The sequence below is a fragment of the Vollenhovia emeryi genome, unplaced genomic scaffold (assembly GCF_000949405.1).
Source record: "Vollenhovia emeryi isolate VEMERY1.0 unplaced genomic scaffold, V.emery_V1.0 DF939214.1, whole genome shotgun sequence".
Lineage (NCBI taxonomy): Eukaryota > Metazoa > Arthropoda > Insecta > Hymenoptera > Formicidae > Vollenhovia > Vollenhovia emeryi.
Window position 1 is genome coordinate 238,329 of NW_011967152.1, and position 16,403 is coordinate 254,731.

General features: G+C 38.6%; 1 protein-coding gene across 1 annotated transcript in view; it reads left to right on the plus strand.

Annotated features, from left to right (window-relative positions):
- LOC105561027 overlaps positions 1 to 10,270 on the plus strand; it is a 32,337-nt gene extending 22,067 nt beyond the window's left edge. Inside the window, exons 2-16 of the mRNA XM_012010650.1 lie at positions 1,809 to 2,124; positions 2,702 to 3,037; positions 3,626 to 3,852; positions 4,065 to 4,895; positions 5,241 to 5,414; positions 5,768 to 5,966; positions 6,182 to 6,420; positions 6,492 to 6,619; positions 7,234 to 7,504; positions 7,708 to 7,924; positions 7,990 to 8,115; positions 8,309 to 8,391; positions 8,475 to 8,599; positions 8,753 to 8,995; positions 9,541 to 10,270. Of these exons, the coding sequence (XP_011866040.1) occupies positions 1,809 to 2,124; positions 2,702 to 3,037; positions 3,626 to 3,852; positions 4,065 to 4,895; positions 5,241 to 5,414; positions 5,768 to 5,966; positions 6,182 to 6,420; positions 6,492 to 6,619; positions 7,234 to 7,504; positions 7,708 to 7,924; positions 7,990 to 8,115; positions 8,309 to 8,391; positions 8,475 to 8,599; positions 8,753 to 8,995; positions 9,541 to 9,648 (3,623 nt within the window). The 3' untranslated portion in view covers positions 9,649 to 10,270. The remainder of the gene's footprint in view (positions 1 to 1,808; positions 2,125 to 2,701; positions 3,038 to 3,625; positions 3,853 to 4,064; positions 4,896 to 5,240; positions 5,415 to 5,767; positions 5,967 to 6,181; positions 6,421 to 6,491; positions 6,620 to 7,233; positions 7,505 to 7,707; positions 7,925 to 7,989; positions 8,116 to 8,308; positions 8,392 to 8,474; positions 8,600 to 8,752; positions 8,996 to 9,540) is intronic.
- Positions 10,271 to 16,403: the final 6,133 nt, after the last annotated feature.

Consider the following 16,403-nt stretch of genomic DNA (forward strand, 5'->3'; position numbering starts at 1 on the left):
AGGATCATCTTCCTACGATTTTTCTGTGCGAAGTTATTAACGATTATATCGACTCACGATCTTAATCCTCATTCAGAAGCAGCAGACGCCGCGCGGCGTCTCGCGCGGCATCTCGCGCGGCGATGTGCCTCGAACCCCTGTGCATCGTATGTTTTGATGCCAGTTTTTTGGGGACGTAGTACGCTCGCATACTACTTGCGTAAAATTTGCGCGGCCTTCATTCATGAATGGTGCGCGCGCGCCCGATTTTTAAAACGCTATATCTCGGCGAAAAATCGACGTAGCGACACGAACCAAAAACCAATCTTCTTAGTTTCGCACCCCGCAGATGTCTACGCTGAATACGTATGCCCTTATCATAAAACTTACACACGGCAAAGGAATAAAAATTAAAAGGCTGAAATATAAATTATACGTATAATCAACTTTTTTCATCGTATTCAGTCTTCCTTCGTCGGGCCAGATGGGACCTACCTTTAGTTGCTTCTGGCCATACAGTCTGATCATTTTGACCCGAGATCAGAAAGGAAGAAAACTCCTTCCATAGTCAGTTTATTATCGTCACCGACAGATATTTCGTACGGTTCGAATTATATTGCGAGCGTCGATCGTATCGAAATGCACGACCATGAGAAGTTAATTAAAGAAAAAATTAATTTAAAAAATTTACTATATAAAACTAATGAAATATATTTTTACCTCCGTTATTTATTCAAGAATAGATAATGACTGTCTCTTCGTGACTCAATCTTCAAATTCCAAATTCAATATTGGATTGATATCGAAATTGTATTGGGCAAGATTGCCCAATACAATTGTAATATTGAATACTTATAGAATAAAGGTTAATGTAACGCCAATGTTACGTATCAATAATTGCACGGTATTGCATTTACATTATTTCCCAATACTACGCCAATACTTTGTGCTATCCGGGCTTTATCAACACTTTATATTATAATTCAACTACAGATTTAATATTTTTATTTTCATTGCAAGAAACCAACTGCAAAGTAACGATTCGTTACTTTTTGAGTAACTGTTACTTTTCAGAATTAGTAACTTGTAACTGTAACTAGTTACATATTTAGCGAACAAACTGTAACTGTAACTAGATACTTTTATAAAGTAACTTTCCCGACCGTGCATATTAATTAATATTACAATACAAAATATGTGAAGAAAATATAATGTCTAAATTAACCCTTTAAAAGAATAAGAGGTTTTAATATTGTATATGTTTACGATGGGCATTTTCTCGAGTTTCTATTTGTTCATATAATAAAAAGAATTTACGATATCAATAAAATAACGATTCCATTGTTGAATTTCAACTATTAAGAGGCGAGAGAGTTGTGAAATAAAAACATTCAAGAAAAATTTCAAATAGTAGAAATTACAACAAAAAAACGACATCATAAAGGGGCATATGTATATGCATTACTGTGACTGGAAGGGTTAATGGATTCTCGAAAGTCTAAAATTTGCAGTTAAGTTGAGCTTGAGAGTAAGTTGAGAAAATCAAAGCTTTTCTCGAGTTCAGATTGCAATTTACGTTGAGGATGACTCAAAGTGGAGCCGAAACGTTCGTATTTGTATCGCAAAATTAAATTAAATGTCTTATGTACTGCGAAACAGAACTAAATGTATTTATGCGTTAATTTTCATACTGTGTTGCAAGTCCATGTTTAATAGTAGGTATATGCGGAGTATACGATAAACTTCTTTCTAAATTTCTCTCTTTCACACTGCGGAAAACGTCGATGGAATATGCGGAAAAGTTGACACTAGCTTTCGTTTACTTGCAGGAGTGTCGGCCATACAGAACGATAAAACATCCTCTCGAATGTCTCGGGAAAATACCGTATTGAGTGCTAGCGCTTACACTGGTCCCGAAAAAACATCCAGTGGAAGCCAACCGGACGAGACTCGGACCTTCCAAAAGACTGTCCCAGCGATCCAGTTGGAAAGTTCGAAAACCGTTAACGATTACGACAGGGGGGAGACCAGAATTGCGTTCAAAGATGCGAGTCGGGACGAGTCTATCGACGAACTAACGTCGTCGAAACACGTGGCCCATTTCGACGGTAATAACATCGAGGTGAAAGCCGGCGAGTACTATCAGTAAGTCTCATTCCGTTTCTATGAACACTACCTAATAAAAGGGCGAATTGCACGCGAAGAATTATAAACGTAAATGGGTTTTCCGTATTGACAATAGACTATGTTGCAACTACTTCCCGATATGAGAAATGCCGACATTTCTTAGAGTTTTGATTATGCGCATCAAAGTTTCAATTAACTCTGTGTTTCTATTCTAAATGTGATTCAAAGTAAAATAATAAACTGAATATTACGCCAACAAATGGACGCACGCGTAAATTGCGTATTAGTTCACTTTAATTCTACGCGGAGGGAATTTTCTCTTAAAATTTACCCTGAAGATGACGTAATCGTGGGATTTTATGAAATTTTATGAAATTTTACCATACATTGTGCTAGTAAAATTTATACTAATTGTAAGTACAATCACTAGTAAAATTAAAAAAAAAACTTTCCTAAAATTCTTCGAAATGCCACGATTACCTACATAATTTTCAGGCTAAATCTCGGGATAAATGTTCAGAGAAAATTCTCTTCGTGTAGCCTCAAGTACAATCGAGGGCAAATTTCGTAAAACAATCCGTGTTGTCACAAGTAGCATAGTGCCAACCACCAGCGAGTCGATGTCGGGGGAAGGACAAGGGGCTCCGCTGAGAGTAGATCTCCTGTCGGAGCCCCATCAGCCGGTTGGCGCGTCGAGGCAACGAGCACAGCATTCGCCAGTAACGGATCAGCAACGGCGAGGTCGTCAAGAGATCACGAGGATCTATAGCGAGCACGCGCCGCCGCCGAGTCTGCAAACCGCCGCGCCAGGTCATAGACAAGCCAACCCCGATATACAGGACATTATCACCGGCATCGTCAAATTGCTCAATGGCAACGTAAACGTAGCCGCAAACACCGTGAGGCCATTGAGGCCGATACAAGCTACGAGGTAGGCTAAATCAATTTTCATCTTTCTAAGTGTATTTTACACTGTGAAATAAAATGACGATCCATTATAAAATGCTATGACAATCGGTTTCTTTTACCGTCGGAATTGTCACGTTAACTTTCGGAAATGTCATGTCGCGTATCTTCGCCTATGTTTATAAGAAATGTATCAAGAGATAGAGAAGAGCCTTCACGTAAAAATTATTACGTGAAATAATTTCTTTCTTGGCGCAAGAGAAATGCAAATATTCGCATTGCATTCATTTCTATTTGAAGAAAGACTCATATATGATACGTGTGTATGTAAAGTGATGGACAGAATGGTTGCGACACTTAGTTTTTTAAATAAGTTTTATAGGAACGCGCAGTTAGATCCAGGTTTATGTTTCGAAACATTTTCTATGGGGAAAATTTTACTCGAGTGACAGATGGTTTCGGAGAATGTCCATCGAGTAAAATACTCCTCGAGGAAGAAGAACGTAACCCTGGATCTAAATGCACGTTCCTAAACTCATTGAGAAAAAACGTGTCGCAACCATCCTGACAATCACTGTACGTCTCGTTATTGGCAATGACAACGAATATGCAGGATCAACAACAGAGGACCACCCAGAATATCGGATGTGCCACCGTTGCTGACGGACTTTGACACACCTGGCATGAATCCACCGCCGCCGCCACCGTCGTCTCATCCTTACCCGTTCGAAAAGCCCCCTGCACCCGACAGACCATTATTGCCACCCATTAGGCCCTTCATCAGCGGAGTGCCATTACCAGAGCAAGTCGTGCCGCCTTGGAGCTGGGATTCTTCGCACAGTACGTCATACATCCGTAAATAATTGTGCACTTATAATTAATCATTTATTTTGCATGGATGCTTTAACGTAACGGATCGTGAATATATGAAACAAAATCATTTTCCGGGTAATTTTAATAAAATGAGAGAATTATTTTATTATGATTATAGACAAAATAATTTTCATTTTATTAAAATTAACGAGAAAATTAAAGTCTAGTTTTTTTTAAAGGTGGTAACAGACGACCGGCACCACCCTACAAACTACCATCGCTGGACTCCTCCTTCCATCGCGACAAGAACCTTTCAACGACGGAGAACTCGCAATACGATTTAAAACCGGAATCCGAAACGCCTCAGGAGAGCTCCACGATAAAGAAAGATGCCAGTCATCAAGAAACACTTATCGAGGACGGTAATACTAAGAATCGCACGAACAATTCTAGTGTCGGTAAAGATCGAGTCAAATCCACGGTGGCGACCGATGATTCAGCTGTCCAGAACACGACGAAAAAACCTGAGCCCGAAGAGTCCACAAAGAAACAACATATAAATCACAAGAATCATTCACCGTCGAAGGAAAACAAGATCAACAGCGAGGAGACGCTGATCCTCGGCCTCGCTACAGACGTCGTTTCGACTCACACGACGCGACACCCGGAGTCTTCGGACGATCAGGCCAAAGTTACGAAGTCTTCGAAAAGCGAGGAAAAAATATCCCCAACGTTCAAAGGAGGAAAACCGATCGAGAAACCCACCCCGACCGCCTCGAAGACTTTTTCGACCAGCACTCTTAACATCGAGACCAGTTCGTCGGTCCAAGTGATCGAATCTATGTCGACAAAAATCCTTCGACCAACCGCGATTACCGTGAAACCGAGCCTTGATACCAAGTTCGATGTGAGTTTGGAACCCAGCAGCGCATCAGATATCGAATACATAGAACCGACGTCCAGCGTTTCGACGCCGACCGACGGTCTTCCTACAACTTACTCGAAGAGTTCGGCTACGACGGAGAAGAGCGTCGTTCATCCCACCACTTCTCTTTTCACGAAAAATACAGGCACGTAAAAGATTACAAATAAAAATGTATGTGCGCGGAGAAAATTTTCTCTCAAAATTTCCTGAAAATCGTGTAACCGTGTAACAACATGGCAGTTCGAAGAATTTTATGAGAGTTTAAAAAAATTTTACTAGTAAAATGTATGGTAAAATTTCAAAAAACTTTCATAAAGTTGTTCAAAATGCCGTGTTGTCCCACGATTACATAAATATGCATTGCTACACGTTGCCTTTAATTAGTAGAATGTATTTTTGAATTATTGTGCTTATGTATATGCGTACAGATGCACAATCCATAATTGCTATAGCTCATTTATCAATATATAATTTAAAATAAACGTAATAGGATCCACTGAACGTTATCGTCCACGACCTGGAATTGTCTTGGACGATACTTTAGATTATACTGGAGCACAAGGGTTGCCAAGTCAGAGGCCTTATGCACCATCGAGACATCCACCCCACGGTGACGTCTTTGACGTAACAGTTTCGGCAATTCAGGGACCCGGAGGAAGTTCCGGTAATTTTTATATCATTGTCTGATCTCACAATTTATGTCAGAATTTATGATAAAATTCTATTATTTTATGTGTCAATACAATATAAAAAAACATTCAAAAAATTATAAATGCCATGTATTAAAACATAATATCGAAATACCTTGTATGTAAAATAGAATTCTACCCTAGAATCTGACACCAATCATGCTTTATGTTATCATTTTAGTTATGTACGTGCGCATTAATTATTAATTTAATCGATTCCAATTTTCGCGGAAATTTGTATGTAACATGTAAACAATTTAAATATAGATTTTCACCAATCATTTTCTTTAAGTGACTAGATTTTTGACGATTGGTCATTTTGTTTTAGGGGAGAGCGTTAGAGTGTCTCTACACTCAAGCGGCGGTGATGTCATATTAACTTCTGCAGTGGGCGGAGAAGGTTTCGTGAGTATTGACGGTAAAAGAACGTATCTGAATCTGTTCGATAACACGGACCGGACACCCGTGCCCACTCATGTACAACCACAACCAACTAGAACTCAACCGCCGCCCATCATCGGTACTGGGTATGTCTCGATTTCGCGAGGCTAAAAGCTTTTTTGTGAACATGTCGCTGGGTAAAAAAATATGTGACGAGCTTTTTCGACGATTTAAACTTTCATTCTAACCAAATATCATACAATTTATTAGCAATTTCGTTTTCTATCCTCGGAAAAAGTTTCATGAGATAAATGACTCGTCATCAAAAGATAAAAATGTTACATGAAAATTTTCTTTTCAGTCTCGCCATTCCACAACCGGATACTCCTCTTGCCACTTCCCGTCCCAATGGATCAAATCGCAGGCAACCATCGTACCGAAGACCGACGCAGCCACCTGTCAGAATAGACACTTGCATCGTGGGCGACACGAGTACATGCGATGCGAGTCAACATGAGGCTTGCGCGACGGTCCAAGGAGTATCGGCTTGTCACTGCAAGCCAGGATACGCGCGATTGCAGCATTCGCTGCCGTGCAAAAGTTAGTAAACGATCGAGAATCGCGAGACGCATGTTACGATCCATACTTTGCATTTCATATTTCTTTTCCAGAGATTGTCAGTATCGTTGTGTCAATCAGAGTTGACAAATTTTACGATAAGAAAGTCGTGTGGGATCGCGGGCTAGCTGACAAGGACACGGAATCTTATCAAACTCTCGCTTACGAGGCCAACAGAGCCGTAAGTACAAATTAAATTATTTAATTATTGCTCGGAATATCAATGAAAAATTTGAACAATGATTTCAATTTTTCTTTTAATAAATTATAGAGGAAAGTCCTCTATTATGAGTTAGGATTCTAATGTGAGATGGTAGGTTTTCAACGTCCAAATTCAATCGCAAATCTTTTTTCGCAACGATTACACGATCCAACAATCAATTTTACACTAAACAGACTTCACTCTAAGGGCAATAAATTCATGGTGGAACCAACAAATAATGCCTATTAATTTAGCAGAAACTCCGCTATCTCGCATTAGGAGCCTATTTCATAATTAAAGAACTTTCCTCTATACATATACCAGTTAATTAAGTGATTACATTGTTCATTGATGTGTTTCTGATGCACATTATAAAAAATGTAATTTGCACATTATAAAAATGCTATCTGCATTTAATTGGTAAAATAAAAGAATTTATAAAGTGCGCTGGAAAGATCTCGACTAATCGTTTAATTACGTAATTAGTTGGGACAATTTTTTAAGAGAAAACTTATCTAATTGTCTATCTTTTTTCTATGTAGTAAATATAAATTTAATTATGTTGTTTATGAAATGTTTAATTTGTTCTACAGGTCGAGTCTGCCATGTCTATGACACCATTCTCAGACGAATATATGGGATCGCTGATAAACAACGTTTATCAAGGAGACGTAAGCCAAGGACAAGGCGGAGTTTTCGTGAATGCAACTCTAAAACTCACTTATGAACCGAGAACGATCAGACCGAGTTTAGCCGGTGAGCTTCAAAGACACCTGCTAGGTGTCATTCATAGAAAGAACAACAACATCGGAAACAGTGCCCTGTACGTGGACAGCCCACCGGGATCTATATCAAACTTGCAAGGTAACTCGATCGTTAGTTACAATTAGTACCCGTGCAGCACAAATATTGCTGCAATGTTGCAACATTGCTGCAACGTAGCTGCAATGTAACTGCAAGTTTTGTGCTGTAGATAGAATTAGTGATATTTTATATTAAGTAGGATGTAATTGTAAGAGTTGCGAATAGAGGAATTTATAATGTAAAACATCTCTCTGAATTTACAGATCTGGACGAATGCGCCTCGTCGGAGTTGAACGATTGCCATTCATCCGCTAGCTGTGTCAACACCTTCGGTGGTTTCATGTGCTCGTGCAATCCGGGATTAAAGGACCCTCACAAAAACGATCCCAATGAATCCGGCAGAACGTGCCTGTCGTGTCCCTCGACCTATTGCAATAATCGCGGCACCTGCTCGTATCAGGGGGACCAGATGCAGTGCGCGTAAGTAAACGCACCGCGTGAGCGCACGTGTTAAATGTACTGAAAAATTTCTTCTCCATCTTCAGATGCACCGGCAATTACTACGGCGCGCAGTGCGAGGTCGATGGCGAAGTCTTGGGCGTCGCTATAGGCGCGTCTGTGGCCGCGTTAATAATCATAGTATTGACTCTAGTCTGTCTCGTTATGTGGAGGTAATCAATGTTTCTCGATACAACTGTTATTAGTATATACATACGTCAAAGCGTGTAAATCCCCAGTGAGAAAGGATTCGTCGATCGATGTCGAATCGACAACGTCACCGTCAAATTGACGTCGATTTGACATCGTCTCGACATCGATCGACGAGTCATTTCGCACTGGGCCAACTGTACGTATATTTTGCAGTCGCAAGTGGTCTCGTGAACAAAAGTCTGCGGGTTCTCCGGTGTACGGTTATATCCAAGGTGGAATACCTGGTACTCTCCCAGGTAAAATCACCTAGCAGTCAGATATAAACGTCATCTTTTGCTAGCGGATATAGATTTAAGGGCGCAAATATTGTAATTTACAGGGACCTTAGCGAGGGTGGGTTCTGTGGGTACTCTAGCATCCATAAAACAAGGGCCGCCGACGAATTTGCCACCTTACATGTGGGCTCATTTTGGGGAGCACATGGCTACAGCGAATCTCTATGCGGTACGCATCAACTTTGTTAATTAATACTCGATAATACGTAGCAAAGTGTAATGAACGAAGTAGCTAGTATTTCTTATTGAATCGCATTAGTTCTGCTTGTCAGCGATGAAAGAAACCTATCGAAGTTCATTGAGAATTTTTTTTTACCGGAAGACCGAACCCATGGGCCCTACGCGACCAAGCTCGGCGATGTTCGGTTATCCACCCATGAACGTTCACGGAACATTGCCTCCGGTCCCATTACCGCGACTTCAGGCCCCAACACGGCCAAGACAGAGACCTCAGCCAGATCCGGATAGCTCGGATTCCGAGCCGCAAGATAAGGACAGAGCCGACCTAATTCCTCAGAGCAGTGGTTTTCATGTGCCGAGGCCAAAGTCGAGGTCTTCATTAGCGGTGAGTATCCATTAAATCACCGAGCATATATTGTACGTATATGTCGCGGTTTAGAAAAGTATTAAATCAAAATTTATTACACGAAAAGAATTTATTTTTAAATTAAATATTTGATGTAGAGGATCAAGGTTTGATTTTAATAGTGTGCTTTGTTAAACTTAACTTGTAATTGAATGGGATAGAGAATAAAAGAAGAATTCGTTTAATATGTTACGGTTTGGAATAAAAATTTTAACCTCATCACGTTAATTGAAATCTTTAGCAAGAGACAGAGGTAAAGAGAAGTAGAAAAAAAATTCAATAATTATAAGGCTAATTCCCAGGGCCGGAGAAATCCAATAATGCCGCGGCTTTTTATCAATTAATTTTACATCGCCGTATTTTTGCACAAATGCCTCGTTCTAATTCTTTTCCGATTCCTCCTTACCAACATAATTGAAACTGTTCAATTTTGTCTTAATTCGTTTGTATTACCGTTTAATTACCACGACCGTAGAAACTAATTGACCGCTAGTTATGTATCGACGAATTGGCTTATATTTCAGAATCAAAGCGGTATTTATAACGACGTGGAGTACGACCAGGGTGACATTCATCACTTATCGAAGAATAATATCCCGATGTCCACTTACAGACCGTACTACAGAACGTGAAATTCACATCGCGGGAAGTAATACATTCGCGCACGCGCCAAGGGACGATACTAAATAACCCATTGCAAATTTATCGTCTAAAGTGCTCAATAAATAGTGCATTAGAACGTGGTGTGGTGCTGCTACTAGCTACGAAGTAATCCCACGGTGGGAAGCTGCGTCTCAGCGTCGTCTGAGCAAACGTACCGTGTGTACGGAAGATTTGCACACGCGGATAGAGTGGAAGCGAGCCTTTTCGTATCCGCGCGCGTGGTTAAGCGGATTAGATTTTGCTCGCTATAGAGTCGTGTTCTTGTAGTCACGCGATATCGTATTTGCGATAAATGAATTCATGTTTAGTGTACAACGCAAATATTTATTATTCAGTTTCGTTATTTGAGCCTCAGATATTTTGTAAAATCCAAACATTCGCTCACCGTTGGACAGTTTTATCAAGAGAGATACATATGTGCGACGATTGCATATATTTGACGGTTTTTAATTAACTCGTTATCGCTGTTAGCTCAATACTCAGAATAAGAGTAATTTATAAGAGCAGATATATCGACTGTTTACGACTAGTTATAATTGTTAAGCAGAAACTAACTGTTGCGTTATAATTATTACACAATTTAGTACAGAGGAATAAAATTTTTACGTTAAATTACTTTAAGAATTTTACGAGTATAACTGTATTAATATAATTAATTTCTTAATATCTTTTTGAGAAAGGTACACTGAGATTTAAGGGCAGTAAATAATTATTTTCTTACGCATCATGTACTTTGATTCATTAAGCACTCAATGTAATTATATACTGTAATTATATATTTTTTAGATTGAATACAAATGTCATTAAAATTTTATTTAGTTTTTATTTTGTCTCTTGTTAATAACGTAAAGTAGCGCGCGGCAGCTAATTATAAGAACTGTGAAATTAAAAAGTTACAGTAGGCAATTCTACAAAAACAATTAATGAAAACGTAGTTAAAGAATTAAGTTAATTAAAGTAAAAAAATGTATCCCTTTCGCATGAATTGTTTAACATTACGGTAAAGAGAGTATACTTCATGTACCAAAAATAAAATCCATTATTTTTACAGAATATATTACAAGTATACACGATATTAGATTACGTGCAACGAGAAACGAAATAAATATCACGGCGTTGAATGATACAACGCTATTTATTTTCTTCGGGGACGCGTGAAAATTTAAATGGTTTTTAATTTGGTCGTTTCAGCAACGCGAAGTCGCGTCGCGCGCGTCAAGTGCCATCGATCCGCGTGACACGTATGCGGTCGAGACAACATTGGCGGGAATAAAATATTTAGTTGGGTGAACTCCCAACGAATGAACACTGAGTACGTGCGTATTGGTATAAGTAGGAGAGGTGAATAACCTCAATCGATTTTCACGGGGGAAGCTGTGGCTGCCTGCTCAATGTTTCAAACGTTTTACTCGCTCTTTAAGTCAGCGACAGTTGGAAGTTGCGACAGTCTATGGGACAAAATTTCGCCCACACTCCCAATGTAAACACCGCATTGCCTTTCGTCACTTTAATTCCGATGAGGGCAATTACGCGAGGTCGTTTTATACGCGCCGTACTCGTAGAAATTTAATTTTAATCTTAATGTGATATTTTCCGGTTAGTTTCACCGAAGTGGCGGAAATCGCTAATTAAACCGCTTCGTTTTCTACCGGAACTGCGCACTCATTTGGCACTAATAAGCTGGATTTATGTCCAATTAAAATCTTTTAATCAAAAAGAATTAATGGAAAGAATGGGGTGGAGAAACGATTTGCTGTATTCACGCTGGAGCTCTTATGCGCCTTCTTCATATTTTGGTTCCGCATGCTTTTTGATGCTTAATGGCGCAATTCTCCCAGTCTCTAAAGTAGCCAGTAGGGAAATCCCTCATGAATCACCGTCTCGCGGTACAATGCATCTCACTTTCCCTATCTGCGTTTATTGCCCGATATTTTTCCAGAACTACGAGATCGTCTCGCATATTTCTATGGAATTATGGAGCATTCTAAGAAATATTACGTTACGTTATGAAAATTTGCCATAGAGAGAAAAATTGACCGTTCAGTATTAATTGCGGTATCGCTGCAATTAACGGATCCTCGCACAGCATTAAAAAATATGATGACTCTCGCATTCCGTTGACAATTTAATTTCGATGGTAATTATGAAATGATAAATTCACAAAGATTAAATGTAAATTCTGTACCTTCCATTCGCTCTATATAATCAAATTTAATCGTTTTATCGAGAGCGAATTGGAGAACAAAATGGAGAAAAAAAAGTCAGTTTATCGCGATCGGCAAATATTTGTTCACGTAAAAGAGACTGGGCTGCCGAAAAAAATTCGAGATTCTTTGTAACAAGTGCGCGTGTGTGTATGCACTGCCAGTAAAATGTATTCGTTTGTAAAATACATTTCATTTCGAGCATTCGGCTGCCCGTTGTACAATACATTCGCACAGTGATATACATATGTACAGGGTGCACCTAAACTGATGAAGAATATTTTGATGACAAGTGCTTTGTAATATTTTAAGACGAAAATTTTACTACGAAAATGTCGAGGCTTTTCAAGTGGGAAAAGTTTAAAGATCTCGAATAACGAGGCTGGAATTTTGCGCGCTCAGGGATGGCAAAGAGGCCAGTAGCAAAGGCGCTTCCTTGAACCGCACATCTTTGACAAAAATGAAATACACTTACTTCACGTTTTCTCCGCTGTTGCCCGATGCCCTGGACCTCCTCCTCCTCTCAGATTTCCTTGTTGCACTCGCACAACACTCGTAAAAATCATCGAGCGAAATTTCCGGCACTCCCGTACGCGATGTGAAATACCGCGAACACACGAAATATTAGTAACTTCTGACAAAGTACCTCGCGACAAAGTACCACGGTTTACCTTCATATTTTAGATGAGTTAGTCTCGTGAAATAGCGTACGTTGATAAAGAGCCGTTGCCTCAATATGTAATTCGTTTCTCATTATAACTTGTAGAAGCTTAATAATTAATCGAGGAATGTTACTAGTTAATGATAAAAGTGTACAACTCAATAGCGTTTTATCCCTACATTTATCGCGATCGAGTCTTGGAAACCGATAACGCAAAAGTAATAACACGCACGGAGCGACTCTCGCCACTGCTTGCCGGCTCGACGTTCGGCGAGCGAATGATAGCGCGTTAACCTTCAGGTAAACGTTGGCCCGCAAAAACATCGTACGATACCGCGCCGAATGAAAAACAACAAAAAAACGTTGAGAATTCGTTGGCCCGCTTAATCGTCGTACGATACCGCGCCGAGTGGAAAACAACAAATAAACGTTGAGAATTCGTTGGCCTGCCTACGCAATGGAAAATTCCGTACTTAATATTTTATTGTACATTACTTTGTTCCGTGACTGTTGCTACGTTTTGCGTATTATTCCGCGGACTTATTGGTACTGATTAAATTAACGCGGTGAAATTTGCCACTTTGCCGTCCCTGTGCGCGCGAAATTCTAATCTCGTTATTCAAGATCTTTAAACTTTTCCAATTTGAAAACTATTATAGCCTCGACATTTCCGTATTAAAAAGTTTTGTCTTGAAATGTTACCAAGTACTTGTCATTAAAATATTTTTTGCCAGTTTAGTTACGCCTTATAGGTGGAGAAAATACATCTGTACGAAGAGAGATGATTGCTTCGAAACATCGCTTTTATTTCTCTGCTTCGCGCTCAACACACTGGCTGTCTCTACTTTTAATTTTGTTTGATTAAGCTCGGAATAGTGGAAAATGTTGTAAAACAATTTTAATATCAAAAAACCTTTCATGTTTATCTCTCATCGTTTCTAAAAACGATCGTTACCGATTTTTACGTAATCAAAAGTATTTGGCATTCACTTATCTTTACGCGCCACTTTCTTCACGCAAAATTAATTGGTTCAGCTCTATTTTCTACAAGTACATAGTTTGAATATAACGTTTGTACGTACGAATCGACATATTTTTCGAACCGTATGTCGAGCATGCTCGATATCTCGAGCAGAATGATACGCCCCCCGGGATAAATTACAAGGTTTGTGGTAATAAACATCGTGTCTGGACTGAAAGTATTGGATTTCTCTATGGCGGTCGTGTCGCGTCGTTTATCGGACAGCAGACGTTAGCAACAGCTGGAATCACGCGATAATGACGTAAATCGATTTTCAGCGTATATTAAGTTCAATGTTTAATTCCTGCTTTTTCTTCGAGTGGCCGTACATTATTAGTAGTATTCACATAATGGAAACATATATTTTTAATAACTTTTGCTCTCTGTTGTTCGATACGTAATCACATTTCCGAATGCATCTACTTTATAAATTTACTTTTTCCGGGATTTCAGCAGATTTAATCTCCTGTGTTATTATTTTGAATTTTTACTAGAAAATGAACTACTTAAATGTCACTTTAAAAATTCATACAATTTAAAACGTTAAACAATTAGAAGATACAGTTATTTCTGCACAGAGAGATATAGAATATTTTTTGAAAAATTATCCTGAAAATTATGTAATTGTGGGACAACGTGACATTTTGAAGAACTTTATGAGAGTTTTCTAAAATTTTACAGTATACATTTACAGTATACATTTTACTAGTAAATTTTCTAGTAAAATTTATTAGTAAAATATATACTAATTATAATTACTACTGAAATGTATGGTAAAATTTCAAAAAAACTCTCGTAAAGTTGTTCAAAATGCCATGTTGTCCCACGATTACACGATTTTCAGGGTAAGTTTTAAAAGAAAATTCTTCCCGTGGGACAGTTGATCACACAGCATTTTAATACCAATCCTCAGATCAACGTCTCGACTGCATTGTTTGGTGCAAATCCCACTGAAGTATAAATGCAAAGTGCATTCTATACTTTCATTCTTGAAACAGGATTTATCTCGTTTGAATGTATTTGCTATAATTAAACGTCGATACGTTGACAAGTAGCACGTGCAGGCTGGGCAAGTGCTCGCATTACGATCGCCGCCAAGCCTCGAGGTTCAAAGACAACTTGTTATTTTTGCGTATTTTTTTTCTCCAAGTATGCACAGCTATGTCGGAGAGACAAAGTAGATTTTCGCTGTCGTTACGAACTATAACTCGATTAAAGCGCGGGCCGCTCGTGTCAAGGAAATCGCCCGGCCGCCGCGTCCTCTATTAACCTTATTGAGGTGAACTGGGCGACAACCTTGCCTTGTAATTCCGTAATTCTATATTGCAACTCGATTCGTGCCAGTTGCTCCTTTGCCGTGGAATTAACCGTGGCTTCAGACGTCTGTCCAGCGCCAAAACGGGAAAATAAACGTGCGATATGAGGCCTTGCAAAGTGTTTCTAGATACAGAGAATACGAAAAAGGAGCAACTTCGAGAGAGATCTTCGGACTAGCGAATTAAATGTAACGGTAAAGACGCAACGATTAGCATATAAAGCATATTCTTTATATCATATTGTTTCCAGAATTGATCCTAAAAATGATTTTATTTTGAAACCCTGTTTTCAACAAAAATAATTACTTAGATCTACAGATCTTCCAATTTCGATGACTTTAACATATATTGTTAAGTGATCTCCAAGAAAATTTAACCGGCGGTCATTTGCGAAATGGGGGGGGGGGGTGGGGGGTAAAATCCACTGTCTCCACGCATGTACCTTGCAAAGGAAAAACAACGTTACATATTTGCATATATTCTATGAAATACATTTTATTCGTTAAACTTTTGGTAATAACTTTTTAACAAGCAACGACCGACGGCTAAAATTTCTTAACACAAATATGTCAAGGTTATCGAAATTGAAAAGTGGTCCGTAGATCCAAATAATTATCCTAACTAATTAATCTTTATAAACGTAGCTATTTTTAGGTATATATGATTAAAATTTTTCAATATTTCTTCATTTTTTTACTGCAATAAGAATGATATCGTAATTAACGCACAAAAGTTTTATCAAGTAACATTATTACAGGAGACAGTCTTTTTCCAATCTTTTTAAATCAAGATATATTAGTTCTTAGATTAACCTCGTTTATATCAATTAGAATAATTAATGCACGTTAAGGTGGTCGTAGAATTAGCGTAGGGATTTCGAACAATAGTGGTCGGTACTGATGACTGGCCCGTATGTCAAGGAAATCCTCTCGGATTTTAACCTCCGCTCTCTCACGTTAGAACCAGCTAAGCCTTGCGATTTCCTGGGAAACCTTGTTCTCGTTCATCGCGAACGATTAAATGGGACGTGATTTTTTGCAAACGTAGAGCGACACATTTTAACATGCATAATATAGCTTCAAAGTCAAGAACACATGAAAAATATATGCGTAAACATCGATTAGCATAAATTATAACACTTTTGATTTGCAATAGATCGAGTTCCAGTTAAGTTTGGACTTCTAGTATAAAGTAATGAATTTCAATAAAAATATATGTACATATAATTTTACGCAATTTATTTATATAGAATTGTTTTAATACTCTAAACGTGCGTTTAGTCCAACTTTCTATTTCTCTCCCTGCACTCACAGAAAAAATTTCCGGATTCAATGCTATTACACTTGAATGTATCGTAAAATAGGATCAATATAGCGCCAATCATATTTATTGTAGAGAAAGGAATATTTTAATCTTAAATAAAAAATCCTAAAATCTAGAATAAACATAATTTTTAACATTTAATAACATTTAATAAATTCCATCTTAACTCAGAGAGCCGAGAAGCGACCACTTCAATCTT